General features: G+C 38.4%; 1 protein-coding gene across 6 annotated transcripts in view; it reads right to left on the reverse strand.

The window, feature by feature from the left end:
• The window catches only part of LOC148672793 (FYN-binding protein 1-like), a 52865-nt gene that overhangs the window by 35638 nt on the left and 2297 nt on the right, over window positions 1-14930 (reverse strand). For 2 of the 6 annotated variants that reach the window (XR_015935879.1, XM_088628734.1), the window contains exon 1: window positions 4739-4864. The exons of 1 other annotated variant lie outside the window; for it this stretch is intronic. Coding sequence is in view for 3 of the 5 variants with exons in the window: in XM_088628734.1 (XP_088484860.1) it covers window positions 4739-4747 (9 nt within the window). In the remaining 2 variants the exon portion in view is untranslated. Of the gene's footprint in view, window positions 1-3088; window positions 3214-4738; window positions 4865-14930 lie in introns of those variants that run through there. 3 more of the 6 variants (XM_088628729.1, XM_088628732.1, XM_088628731.1) reach the window with 3 other exon arrangements.

The raw sequence follows: 14930 nt of genomic DNA on the forward strand, positions 1-14930 counted from the left end.
TGGCTTTTCTGGAAATTGAAAAGTGCACAGCTCTAGTAGGAAATTATATTTAATTAAATTGTATACTAAGGTGGAGCAGTATTGGTAGGAGCAGTAATGATATGCAATTGCAATTTGAATCTAGAGTAAAATTACCATTGGATGAATATTACCATGATGAAACACTATATTATCATTAATTATTGTTGTTGTTGTAACACACATAATACTTCCCAGAGTAACTGATTGCACATCGTACACACAAACAACATATTTTAATTATACCAGGTTGCAAATTGAATACGTAAAACTGAATAAAGTCTCAGTTGATAAAAAGTTCCGGAATGCTTTCAAATACAAATTAAACCAATACAAAGATGGTTAAAACAATAAATAAACAGAATGCTGATCAGTGACATGATCTAACAGAATCGTCTGCATATACTCCAGCTGCCAGTTATCAAAATTGATTTCAGGAGGTCGTGTATAATACGATCATTAATTTAAATTACTTCCTTCCTGCAATTGTCCTTAATAGCAAATTGTGCTGAAGCTAGTAACAAACCCACTCACAGGAAATATGAAAAACTACAGTTCCCTTTGAATTGGGTCCATGCAGTGGTCAGGTAACCCTCAGCATGCCTGAAATGAAACCTTTGGTGTCTGGTATGATTCTGATCAAGTACACGATGTTGCTGACAGTGGGAGCTGGAAGACAGTCATCTTTGCCCAATCTACTTTCTTATACAATGTCTTATCTCTGTGATTGCCTTTATCCTTTTGTACTGTAGAGACATGACAGACTTATAGTATAAACTACAGAGAGGCCTGGTCAATTGTGCATCAATGCAGCCTTTTTTTCTGTTCAGTCTTAATTCATACAATTTTATTCAAGCCAGCTTCTCTGTGCACCTAGGTTGCCTTTTCCTGCTCAGTAATAATTCAGACAGCTCAATTTCTCAATCAGCCTGCATCATTACTTTATCATTAAAACCTAGCTCCCACTGAAGATTCCTCTGTGAACCTGCGCTTTGAGCTTGGCTTGTCATTAGCTACTGTACAGCCCTGAAACCACAGGGCATAACACTCGTTTAACCATTTCTGGAAAGAAGGGTATCAGTTATTAGCTTTGCGATACCAACATCAAAACATGATTGGGCAGTTCGTTCCATATTCACAGAAGCCTTTGTGTATTAAGGTGTCTCCTGTTCTCAGGTCTAAATACACTTCCATGTACTGTAGTTTCCACTGACATCAACTGGTTTGTGTTTCACTGTTGATATTGAAGAAGTCCAGTGGACTGACTTTGTCAATGGTCTTTTGATGAGGTCAGTAACCTTGAGTGTTTCGAATACAGATCCACTCTTAGTCTTCTCTGTTCAGGACTGAAAGGATTGAGCTCTTTCAGCCTACCTTTGTAGGATATATCTGTTTGCTCTTGTCTGAACCTATTCCAAAGCGAACTGCTTTCTTGTATCTTGGTGACCAAAACTGTAGGCAATATTCTGAATGAGGTCATACCTCATAGCCACATGCAATTCCTTACATTATATTAAAACAGCCAGGTGTTTTTCCAGTCCTATAGTTTGTCTAAATCCTTATGAATACAGCTTCTGCAATGTTTATTAATTCTTCTAGTAATCATGAATATATTTTACAAGTGAACATTAATAATGAGCCTGCCGTTCTGTTACAAAAACTGCACTCTTTTCACACTCAGTAAAGAAGAGCCAAGAGGAAATTTGATTAAAGTTGTCAAAAACTTAAATAAAACTGATAAGGTTGATAAAGGGTAGTTATTTCCTATTGTGCATCTCTGCTATATGACTAACCAAACAAGAGAATGTTATTTCTGAATGGAATAAAACAGCAGTGTGAAATGCAAGTGCTGGGACAGACTTTAAGATGACCTCCAGCAAGACAGGAGAGGGCATGTGCGACTCCCCTGCAAAATTAAAAAGACCAACTTCTAATAAGAATCTTTTAGATTGCGAGCAACTGAATGAGAACTGACATAACAAAATGTGTCACGTGTGACAAACATTAAATAGGACAGGCCCCAATTTTTGTTTGTCCCCCAGGCTGAATCAGATTAAAAAAACTACGGTTTTATAGCAAAAGTAATTACTCCTATGGAGACAGCAAAGAGATGTAATTGACAAGTTCTGAACTGTACAGTGTTGGGGCAGCAATCAAAATTATTACTTGTTTAACACTGTGCTGTGTCACTCTCCAAGGTGAAGAAATACAGTCAATCAACGACCGAAAAATTATATTTCATCATCATATGTGATGCAGTATGTACAGAAATGACATGTTTCTCAATATCGAAAGAAATGACATTCTTTCATTATTCCTCTTCCTTACCTTTGTCAGCTGTTTTAATCTGTTTCTGTGCACATCAGGGATCCGACAGTGTTACAGCTCTTATACACCTAATCTCTCAATGGTTACCTGGCCAGCCAACAACTCTTATACACCCAATCTCTCAATGGTTACCTGGCCAGCCAACAACTCTTATACACTCAATCTCTCAATGGTTAACTGGCCAGTTGAACACTCTTATACACCTGATCTCTAAATGATTACCTGCCAAGCTGAAAAATCTTATACACCCGATCTCTGGCCATCTGACAATGTGAGGATTTTGATGCATTAAAACCCATAAGCAGCTGTTAAGATGCTCTATTCCTGAGGGACATAAAGAATTAATTGATTGGATTAAATAAAATGTATTGACAGTTCAGCACAGAAACTTTAGGCAGAAATACTAAGCCATTGTACAGTGTTGTCATTTTTAAACAGTGTGTTTTCACAGAAGTCCATATAATACAGTTCTCGCAACTTTCTCAAGCTTAAGTTAAACTTAGAGCTCCTGGTGAAAACAATAAAAATTCAATCAAAACTAGTCTCATGTCACTAGAGCTGGTAAACACTGGATTGTTTAAAACCAAATAATTATTAGAATGATTTTCATTGAGCACAAAACAGAAAAATAAAACTATTGGTACAACAACATTTCATATATTAACTTATGCACACATATTTGAAGAATGGTAATGTTAATAATTACTGAATCCCTACAAAATAGCAAAACGTTTGTACTTACTAATGACAACAAGATCAGGAAAAACAGCTCCTCTGCTTGCTATTAGCGTGTGCCTGCAAATTCATGTTTAGGGAAGTTGGCTCAAGTGGTGAAACTATTGCTAACATCACTATTTCACACAGGATACAGTTTCACATAGTTCTCGTAAATGACAAAAAAAACAAAGCAGCACAGGAAGAGGAATTCGACAAATCCTTGGTTTTAGTTAGGCATTTCTTACTTTTGGTCTGTACAAAGTGAGCAAGATTTCAAATTTGTCCCATTGAATCGTGCTGCAGACGTTAAGGGGCATAAGTATTTTGAGTACTCACTCATTTGCCAGTTCCTGGGCCATGTCGCATTGTAGACACAATTACCTGCAGTATGCTCAGTGAGGTTTATTCTGGTGTGGCACTGAAAACTGGACACTGAACACTGCAGAGACTGGCAAGACTGCCTTGTGAATGCGAGGGACCCATTTAGCCTAAGACAGTTTAATTAGTGAGAACTGTACTAGTGTATGTGAGTCTGTGAACACACTGTATTTTTATTTTCTTCTAATTATTATTGTCAGTAATATTAATAATAAACTTTCAAATGTCTTTTTATCCCACAGGATGCCAATGCACTTGTCACACAGAAGGGTAGCTTCTTCATTCCCCTATCAAGTTCAGCTCTCAAGTTCATATATCACCTGGGTGATATGTGGCAGCTGTTCTGCAGAAGCAGCCCCACTGCACAGCAGATCATTCAGAGACATGGGAAAATGCTTCTCTGATTGAACTAAGGGGAAACTTAAGAGAAGGCCAGATTGTACCAGTCCAGAGTGGAATTTAGCCAGGGAAATGGGATTAACTCCTGGGTTTTCATAAACATTGCCAAGACCTGGATTTGAAGTCTCATTAAACGGATGGCACCTCCTACTGTACATCACTAATCCCTAGTCGCCATTGCTGTTATTAGTTTTGATCATCTGGCAGAGGGAAGAGCTCCCACTATTGGTTCACCAATATCACAGTAACCTGGTGTCTTCTGTCCCAGTGCAGGCCGGACCTTGCTTAGTTTCTGAGATCTGACAGGATCAGGCTACAAGGTGCTATCAATGTATGTATTAAGGTAACTTTCTGGAAAAAACTCTTCTCCTTATGAGGAATGATTGCAGTTGTGAATGGATATGTTCAATGAAAGCCTTAGAATGACAGAAAAATGTACCAGTTACAACAGAAATACTCGCCTGATATGCTCTTCAAGTAAGGACATTGTCTATTTTACACAATCTGTAATTTGACTTTCGACCATGACCAAAAGGCAATAATAAACCAATACCAAAAATCTAAGAAACAGAAGTTTGAAAGCCATATGATTAGGGTTCATCAGGCTTACAGTATAATAAAATCACGGAATCAGGAAACCACTTGCTGAATAATTTAATTGATCAAAGACCGACAATGTATGTACTGTTTAATAACAGCTTGTTAAGTAGCTTCCAGCTGAAGATATAAAATGTGACAAATGCACAGCCTCGACTGGAACTGTGGAAGAGGATGATTTGGCGATTTCTCCACATCTACCTCCTACCAACAAAGCTTGGAGTCTTTACAAAGCCCATCTTGCAGGAGTGTTTCTTTAGCACAATAAGTAAAAAGTAACCCAAAAACATGATACACTAACCTGCTCCATTAACTTCTGATTCTCAACAAACTTCAGAAGAAAACTGTGCTTCCAAGAGTCTCAATGTTACTGTCGAACGTAGACCTGAGAATATGTTTTAAACAAAAAAATCACAAAGTTTAGTTTTCTCTTTTTAAACTTCCCAGCTTAGGACAGTCAATTATTATTAACCCCTCTTATCTCTGGTTTCTAAAGATCATAGACCTCAGAGTCATTGTACTTTTAAATGTTGTACTATGAACAGTAAGGTTGTGGTGCCACCTAGAGGAAGGAGACAGCACTTGCAGGGACACACGGTATCCTTTTCCTTTCCGATTCCATTTTATAGCTAGATTATATTATATATATATATTATAATGGGTTATATATAAATAATGGATTAGATGGCTGGACTATAGCTGGATTATGTGCAAAAACTGCTGAGACCTTTTCAGGTTTCGTAGAGATTTCCCTTTGCAGCTGTGTTTCTGTCAGACTATATTTCAACTTCTTTTGCAACAGGGGGCATAACTCACTGAAGGACTCCTGTTACAATTCATCAGTTTTAATTCCTCCAATTTCACAGTGTTGTAACTTCAGGAGTTACTCTTCCCCTCCAGAATTTTGCAGGTTTGATCTTAATTGTGTTATTGCATTTCAGGAAAGGATACACAAAGGTGGCAGAGTTCACTGTGTATTTTATATATCATGCTTCTGAACTTGCCCTAAGCTGAGAGCTGAAGCCTGACCAGTTACATATTGATTTGTGATTGAAAGTTTTCTTTGTATCATGACAATAACTAATTTTTTTGTAATGTTGATCGTTCAGGTAGAAACTTTGTATTATCGTTTTTAGTGAGCTACCTACTGTAAATGTGTGTGGGATTTTTAGAACCGACGTGAAATAAATAAATACAACTGAAGCTGTTGAGCAGCACAGGTGATCATGAAAAAAATTATGCAGCACAGTTGGTCACAGTCTGATCTGAAATCCAGACTCTCTGTGAAGTTTCTGCCATTTCACGACACATTCTTAGTAGCACAGTATCTAAATTGCACAGTGATGAAAGAAACAAGGAAGCTCAGACCACATGCAGGAACCAGGCACAAATTCCCCTGGCAGAAAATAACATCAGAATAAAAATAAACATCACAGAAAAAATGCTTACATGAAATTTTAAGCCTATGAACAAATTGATATTTCTATACCTAAAACAGATCAATTTAAACATGTAGGCTTGTTTGCGTTGTAGTGTAAATTTAGTGGTACTTCTGTCTTTTGATAAAATATACTGTACAAAGACCAATATAATATAACACCGCCCTATTGGAAAGGGTTCAACAGGTAGATACTTTGTCTTCTTAGTTGTGTTAAGAGCTCTTACAGCTCACACGATCAGACTATTGGTAAAGATTGAGTCAAACCTAATCTAAATAATCTAAACTGATGTCTGGAATATCTGATATACAGTAGTTTCTCAGGTGCATGGCTTTCTGGAATCTAAAGTGAGCACAGGTGAGTTCTGGCTCACTGAATGGCAGAATGTGGGAGCTCTCAGGTGCCATTGGCATCAAGAGTAAAACATTTGTATCTCAATGAGAACATGAGAAAGTTTACAAAAGGCTATTCAACTCATCAGGGTTTGTCACTTCTCTAAAAGACAAGTGGAGTCCAACAAGAATTTTCCTGTAAGGGAAACTAAGGTGACAATGAGTTCGGCCTCAGCAGCTGGGGGGGGGGGTTTCATTCCCAGACCAAAGGAAAAGAAAAACACAGACATAAGCAAACAAAAGAGGAAGAGAGAAGCTGAAAAATGCTGAGCAGTTGAAAGGAACTTCTTTTCAAACACTTCACTGCATCACTCACCGTACTGGTGGTGGCAGTACTGTTGCGTCTGTGCTCCTGCCCGAGGTGATACAATGTGACATCTCACATCTTACAGGTCCTGTAGTTGTGGTGTGTGTATGAATAGCACCCAAGTTGCCTCTTTAAACTGGGGCACCTTCTACTACCACAAAAGCGTATTGATAATGACAATCCTATTGATAATGGAACATGCTAAAGAGCTCATGTGATATCATTGAACAGCAGGCTACTGCTCACACTGCTGTAGCACAATTTCTTCCACAAGCTTTGCAGCCTGTGCCATGCTCTTGCATCGTGGAAAGAGTCTTCATCACACCCTTGCTCAGCAAATGGTTGTAGCAGCAAAGGAAACGAATTAATAACAGTAAATTATGCAGCCGAGAAACCATTGTGATTTCAGATGGATTCCAGGGTCAACAAACTGTCGAGATAGTGTGTCAGGTATAAATTTATTTGGTGGCTTCATGTCATATCAGGTGTGTTCAATTGATCAAAGATTAGCAGTCTTTAATTCTTTAACAAAGGTTTTTTGCTCCATACCTTTTATACTAGTTATACATAGGCTAAGATACATGTGCAGCATATAATTCTTGCAGATTTTTCCAGTTAACAACAGTTGGCATGCTTAGAGGATAGACACATTTTTAATTTTGCTCTGATAGTAAGGAGATGATCAAATACCCTGAATGGTGTATGTGAGTGTTTCCATAAGAAGCTGAACATTAACTCCAGTGAACTCCAATAATATAATAGAATGTGTATTATATGATAATTAATGTTTATTTCTTTATAGTGCCGTGAGATTTTATCATTCTGCCTCTCACACTCGGCCCTTGGACAGATAAAAGGACTACAGGCCACATGCTTCCCTCGGGGGGATATCAAAAGTTGCATATAAGAAAAAAAAACTTTTTAACATGCTCCATGATCATTGTGAGCTCCACTGTGAGCAACAAAATAAAGTACTGCTGGAAAGCTAGTACTGTACATGAAGTGATATAAAACACAAGTTTCAGTTCTCTAACATCAGAGGGGACAATGTGCTTGTCAAAGGTCTTATGCAACACATGCACTGATATGAGATAAGCACTATAAATAGGGACTGAATACTACATCTATGTTGTCTAAGTCTTGAAAATTTTACACAGGAAGGCTGCCTTGAAAACGCAGACATTGTGAGAACTGCTTAAAGATGGAATTTCCTGGACAGTACAGTAGATGTCACAAACCAATGAATTTAAAAAGGGTATTTACTTCATAAACTGTAGAAATACCTGAGACATCTTAAACATAGTCAGGGGTTGCAATATGAGCATGTTATCATCATCACGAACTACTCAAAGCCTCCACTAATTTCTTTACTATTATAACAAGTTGTACCATTATTAATACAGCTTGCTTTGTGTGAGAAGAAACTCGTCATCCAGTGTTTACTTCACATCAAGTAGTATATTCAAAACCCTAAGTAGAACATTTCAAGATAAACTAGACACGAGCAAGTGATAAAACCTAATTCATCACATTTTGCAATCAAATCTAATTGACTCATTGTGAGGTGTTTCTCTTCTTTAGCACTATTTGCTACTTTCTACAGGAATCGTTTCTTAAGATGCTCGTCCCTCCCCTGTTAACAAGTCTGTAGACATTTTCTACAGTGCCTAACAAAGTGATCACCTTTTGTTGCTTTAAAGCTTGCAGTCAGGAACTTTCAATAGGTGTTAGATACACAACTGACTTTACACCACTCCACAAAGCAAAAAAGTAAAAGAAGGAAGTTAATAGATAATTAATATTAAAGAAAAATTGAATAATACTGATTGCATATTCAATGCTGTTACATATGGCTACAAACCTGAATAGCTTAATTGGACCTCAGCTTTCGCGTAGTTCATTTGTGCCTTCACTGTGTTTCTCCAGCGTTGAACTGGGCTTCTTCACTGACTATGATTCTGGACTGCGTTCGCTACAGCCACCTGTTGCTTACCCGTTTGCCTGCCTGTTCCTGCTCTTTGTTTTATCGTGAACAATGGACCGCTGCTTAGTTACATCTCACCTTCTCCCCACCTTCTTGTTCTGTAGGAGGAAATATCTGAACTATCAATAACTTGAGTTTTGCTCTAAGTATTTTTCTCTGCAAGTTAGTGCACAGGAAAATACTAACGCCAGTGTTCTCAATTTAAGGATTTTCTTGCACGCTGTACTTTAACTATGGAAAAAGAAAGCAGATTGGGCATACACCTCTCTAAAGGAGCATTTGAACATACGGTATACTAATTTAAATTCTTCATTTGAATGGGACTGACTGGAGACCAGGAAACACAGATAGATGAGCCAGATAAAGAGAACAACTACCTGTTATGATGTCACAGCTGCTTATTGTCATAGGTGTCTAGATATATAAAACACACACTGGGCTTATAAACAATGTAATACCCTACATCAAGAACAAGAAACTATTCTGACAAATGCTCGACAAATGTTCTTAAATGGAAAACAGCAAATTATCACTTTGTTAAAGAGAAGTTATTTTATTGCACAAGGGATCTCCTTTTGTTACAGCAACGGCAAACATACAGTACTGCCAATGCTTGTCAACTTCCTGACATGTTCGTTTCCATTGAGAATTTTACTTCAACAAACCAAACCAAAAATCACTATGTTTTTGGAGATCCACAGGGGTCTTTTAATTGGTACTGTACATCTCAATTGATCTGATTACTGGTTCAGCTGTGTACTACTGCACGATAAGAACACAACAGTCTTGTATATCAGTAGCTCAATTGTAACCACACATTATTTCCATCTTAAATTGTGAGCAAAAAGTTTTGTTGATTGTTTGAGTAGTATCATTTCGTGGAGTAAGAAACTGCTGAGCTCAAGTCATGCAATTTCAAAAAGATGCTCAGTGCTTAGTATTCTAATTAAATGCCACAAACAAAGGCTGATAAGGAATCTGTACAAGAAACGCTTCACAAAGACAAGTTTACTTAATGTAAGAACAGTGAAATATAGAGAGAAACAGAGCAGTTCAAGTGATAAACGTATTATCAGCATCATTGAATTCAATGTGTGTGAGAGAAACTGTCCAGAAAAGGAGACATTCTGCTTCTACCATCAGCAGATTAGTTCAGAGAAATCAGGAAACTGGTTCTTATGACCTGGAAAACAGATGGTCAGAACACAGTCACATCTATCTGATCCTCACATTCAGATAGCAGTGGCCAAACCGCATGAGAAATGTTGAGATTAAATAACCTGCGCATCCGCATAATGACTATGCCTCTCTTGTCTACGTGAAAAAGCTTTGAACCCTCGAGAGGATGCTCAGAGGTCACGCTGACAGTCAGGAGCTGAACTTGCTGTGTTCTGTGGGCCTGTGAACATCTGAGGAAGCAACAGAGAGAGTGGCAGAGGGCTCTGTTCCCAGTGCACGCTGTTGTGCCCCTGACAGGCCTGGCAAGACCAAGTGTGCAGAGATGTGCAGAGGGAAATACTCTGGTGGATTGCGTGAGGACGTGAGGGGAAATCCCTTTTAACACAACAGTGCCTTTGCTGGAGTTTAAGGGCATCATTACAGCTCAGTGACACACAGGTGAAGTTCGTGACCCATGAGTGATTTGCGTTTTTACATTTTCAGCAGGTGTTGGGGTCCCCAAGACCAGGCCGTGAACCCCTGACCTAAGAAACAATTCATACCCAAGCTGCACGAGGGCTGTTGAAGAGTGAAAGCCTGTCCATACTTTGCAATATATAGGAATTGCAAATGTATGTGCAATTGTATACTAAGACTTTATTACAGTGATTTAGTGCAATTATGCAATGTTTATGTTCTTACCTCTTTATATATTTTTGAACATGCTTGGTAGATACTGGATAACAACCGTGGAAAGGCTCATCTGTGACAATATTTTATTTCATATATACTTGTTCGGTTCTGATTTCTAAATTGAGTTTGATAAATTGTGGAAGTTTGCCACATGAGTTGGACTGTATCCAGCACTACTGTTAGATAGTCCCTTAAAACAAAGCTTTAGTCTGAATTCCCCATCCTCTTGCTCCAGGTAATGTTTTCCTTTAGCTGCTGGATGATGATCTGACTTTTGGAAAACAGTGCTTCCACTGTGAGAATGTGTGACAGGCTCACCTGCAGCCAGAGTTCTTGAAATGTGCTCTCCTTTATGTCCTGGCTTTGTGTCTCACAAAGTAAAAAAATAGCAATACAAAATGTTGCCTGTGGCTCTTTTAAAGTTTCCATGTAATAAGGAAAGTACTTTCTTATGCAATTTTGGCATCTTAATTCTCACAGCTGTGGTTCAGAAGGAAAGCTATGAGCTATCAGTGCTGATCATCTCTGTAAAGGCTTAATCTGTATACTGGACTTCCTCCATCGGACACTCTGGCTTTCGCACCATTTTAAGGATGGTTGGAGCAGGCAGCCTGCTGTAATTAAAGTTTTTAAATGTAATTAAAGCTAATAATCACTGCTGTAATAACATTGTATTGTTGAAGGCAATCCCAAACTCCAGGTTCTCCCCTCGAGCTGCTGCTCCTCCTGTTCAATTATGAATATATGACTCAGCTTGGAGTTTCAGTGTGAACCCTCATGTAAAAACTAATTGGAAAATCATTACAGTCTATTATCATTGCTGCTTTTCACTCCTTCCACACCCGACTCATACTCAGCCATTAAAGCATGCTGAGCACTCCCTTTTCTGTACAACTGTTCTTTATGTTAAGAGATTCCCTTTTTGTTAGGCCCAGGAATAAAGTTCACCAAGTTCCTCTACAATGTGTTAGACGAAACTGATTTGGTGCTCTTTCGAACAAGAAACAAAATGACCACATAAACCACCCAAACCGTGGGCCAATTTTGTTTAAGAAACAGGTGCAGCCACCACACAGGTTCTCTGTTTCTAACTAACTCTTGTACATCTTCAGTATTATTATGGTTTTCTCCAATTTACAACGTTTGAGACCACTACTACTAAATGCAAATAAATATTTTAAAAATTACAGCATGGCACCAACTGGACATCCAGGTTATTATTTAATTTGCTTTCTCCCTGAGGGCAGATTAAATCCACACAATCTTGCTTGAGAATGTGGGCTTCAGTCCAGGGTTCAGATCCGAGCAGATTCAGACTTTAGGTTCTCCAAAGCACTGCTGAAGGAGTAAAGTACTTGTCACCTCACGCAGGGCTCATTGGGTATGTTTGCATTTGTACAAGTAACCCAGAACAAGGGGACATGGGGGAATGAACTGCTTGATTTGATTGAACAAGAAAGCTGTGTGCAGCAGTGGCTGAGTCTTCAAGTCCCTCAGTGCAATTGGGTAAATGTGCCCTTGTATTCTGTATCATAACTGTGTATTTTCATAACAGCAGGATTCATCCTAGGAGAAGACCGTGTACACGTGCATTGAGAGGATTGTGTTGCACACAAAAAAAAGGTTGTGCAAGACAAAATGCTCAAGCACTGCACATCAAAAGCCGTCTTTTAGTGTTAGGACAACACATGCCTTAAACATACGTATAAAGTCACATTTTATTTCTTTGGACTGTATGATTTCAAGTAGGGACAGTTGTTTCATTATTTTCAAATTCCCTCTCCAAATTCAATAGATTGCATGCTGTGAAGACAGCAGTGCTAATGGATGTGTAAGGCTTACTGAGGATCTTCCTTTTCCCCACAATGTGACTTCAGCAGATTCACTACACAAGACTATTCTTGTTGTGCTGGAATCACATCTTGTGAGAAAACTGCCGATCTGCTTGCTGCTGTACCTGTTCCAGTAGATCCACTGGGAATATTCTCTATTGGATTAGCAGTCCATTAAGAAAGGAAGGCAGTGGAGGGTGGTCATGCTACAAAACATGAAATGACTATATCTAAATTGCCTGACAATGTAAAACTATATATACACAAAATCACTAAGCATCTTCTCCCACTCTTCTGTTTTGCAAATAGTTTGTAGATGGTTAGGATCCTTTGCAACTGTGATTGTTACCAGTACTTGTAAATAAGCCTGAATATTTACTGTACGCAAGCTATTTTCCAAGAGAAATTTTATGTTTTTTTCATGTTAGAACTGCCAAATTAAAAATGATACAGTAAAAGAGGATGTTTAGCTATTGAACTGTGCTTTATTCCCCAATGTACATATTTCCACACCCTTACCACTGCCTTAAATAGTCTTCTGCAATGTTCTTGAACTGAACACAAGCAAAGCAAATATAATATTATCTGGGTTCATTGCACAACAGTTCTGAAACCTAAGTGTAAATAAGTCCTCTTAATTAGCTGCTATTGCAAAATGAATAACCCCACAATTGGAAAGGTTAGCTGCACTGTGTCAAAGGTCCATCAAAGGTCCTGAACAACGAAACTCAATCTAAAGATATATAAGCACTAGCAGAAGAAATGCTCAGCAGTATGCAGGTCATTCTTTTCATACTGCATATTTGGGTGTATCTTTAAGGATGTTAGAGGGTTGTCTTCAAAAACAATACCAATAGCCTGGCTTCGTTCAAGAAAGTGCTGCATGAAATCCTTGAATCAGTTAACTACTAACTACTAAATGGACTGGATCGGTCAAACGGCCTCCTCTCCTTTGTAACTCTTCTTGTGTTCTTAACAGTCTCGACACTTTAGTTCATACTGAACATCCACTTCTCTTTGTGAAAGACACTGTTTCTTTAGTTCCTTTGGCACAAAGTAGGAGTGCTAGCTGGTATAACGGTATATTAAGAACAGTTTAGTTCAGCTGTGAAGAAAGATGTGAAGACGGGGGTTTGAATTTAATCCTTTCTGTATGAGGTTTAGACTTTCAAGTCACAAGCTGGGGTTTATGGCAGAATAGGGGGGTTAACTGATAAGGATTGCAGATGCAAGCTAGGAACCCCCCTGGGTGTAATGTTAAACTGACCATTTGCCCAGAACATCGTAAACTGGCCAAATACCATGAACCCCCCTCTTTACCATCAGACCGAGTGACGTCAGAAACGGAGAAGAAAACACTATATAACCCAAAAGTTTGTAACAGTACGGGGAACAATACTTCGGTTTTGTTGTTTCTTGCGGGAAACACGACTTCGGCTTTATTGTTCCTTGCATGCAATAAACTCATCTGTTTTACTTCATCTCGGGATCAAGAACCTTATTTCTTCTGTTACAACAGCTGGGTACACCAATTTGCAGTGTGTGCCAGTGATTGTCCCTGCAAAGTACTGTATGAAAGTGGTGTTAGCACTGCCCAACAAAGGCAATACTGAAATAGTGCTAATTCAAGCACAGGAACATTCACTACTAAGACACAGAAATTATGAAAATTTATGAAAAACTGAAAAACATTGAAAGAAACAAGCTATTGTATTACAGATTTTTTTTATAGATTACTCCTTAAATGCTCGTCTTAGTTTTCCACATTTCGCAAACTTCTCTTTTCACAAGGAGAATAAGAATGGCTTTCCCGAATGGTTTGAGATATACAGTAACATCATTTGGGTACACCTGCCATTATCTTGGACAGTATATAATTTATCTGGATGTGGAAGTAGATTACAAAAGTAATGAGTTGAAAGGGGAGAGATTTTTACTGTATTACTCATCAAGAAAAAACAATCATTCCAAAAAATAAAGTGAATGAGGTCTACATTTATTGTCATTGTGTTACTCTTGAGAATATGGGAAGGAAGCTGTTTACCAGTGATATCGTTAAATGCTGTATAATGTGCACAAGAGAGAAAGTACGACAGAGTAGTTACAGCAGCCACGTGACGTAGCAGTAGAAGAAGTTTAAGGTTATTGTGGTGACATATTTAGGGTCCTTAGGAAAATGCTATTAAATAGCCAATTGGTATGTGAGACAGGACGGCCTGACAGCACATTCTCTTTCTTTCTTTTCCTTGCTGTACATTCTCCTGTTTTTTTCAAAATGGGTTCCTATGATGGAGGAAACAACATTTATGGGCAAGAAAAGCCATGACTTCGTCATTCCAGCCCAAACAAAACAAACACACGCTTACTGTACGTTTTCTTACTGCACAAGACCTTAGGAGTTTGAGTCATGTCATCCTGAGCTTATTGTAATCATTTTCTGTGCATTGTAACTTGAGCTACCTTCTTGCTGTCTTTGCCTAGAACATTATTTGTCACAGTGAATGATGGTTTTAGCAAACAAAAGTGACTGTGACAAGGATTCACAAAGCTGAACAGAAGAAGCGTACAGGTATCTGGGACGTTTCATCTTGAACACGGACAATGTCACATTGGAAAGTGTGATTCTGATTTCTTTCAGCCCACGTGCTGCCATGTTCTGTTTGTGCCAATCCAATCCATGCATGTACT

Source organism: Lepisosteus platostomus, chromosome 4 (assembly GCF_059453375.1).
Source record: "Lepisosteus platostomus isolate fLepPlt1 chromosome 4, fLepPlt1.hap1, whole genome shotgun sequence".
NCBI lineage: Eukaryota > Metazoa > Chordata > Actinopteri > Semionotiformes > Lepisosteidae > Lepisosteus > Lepisosteus platostomus.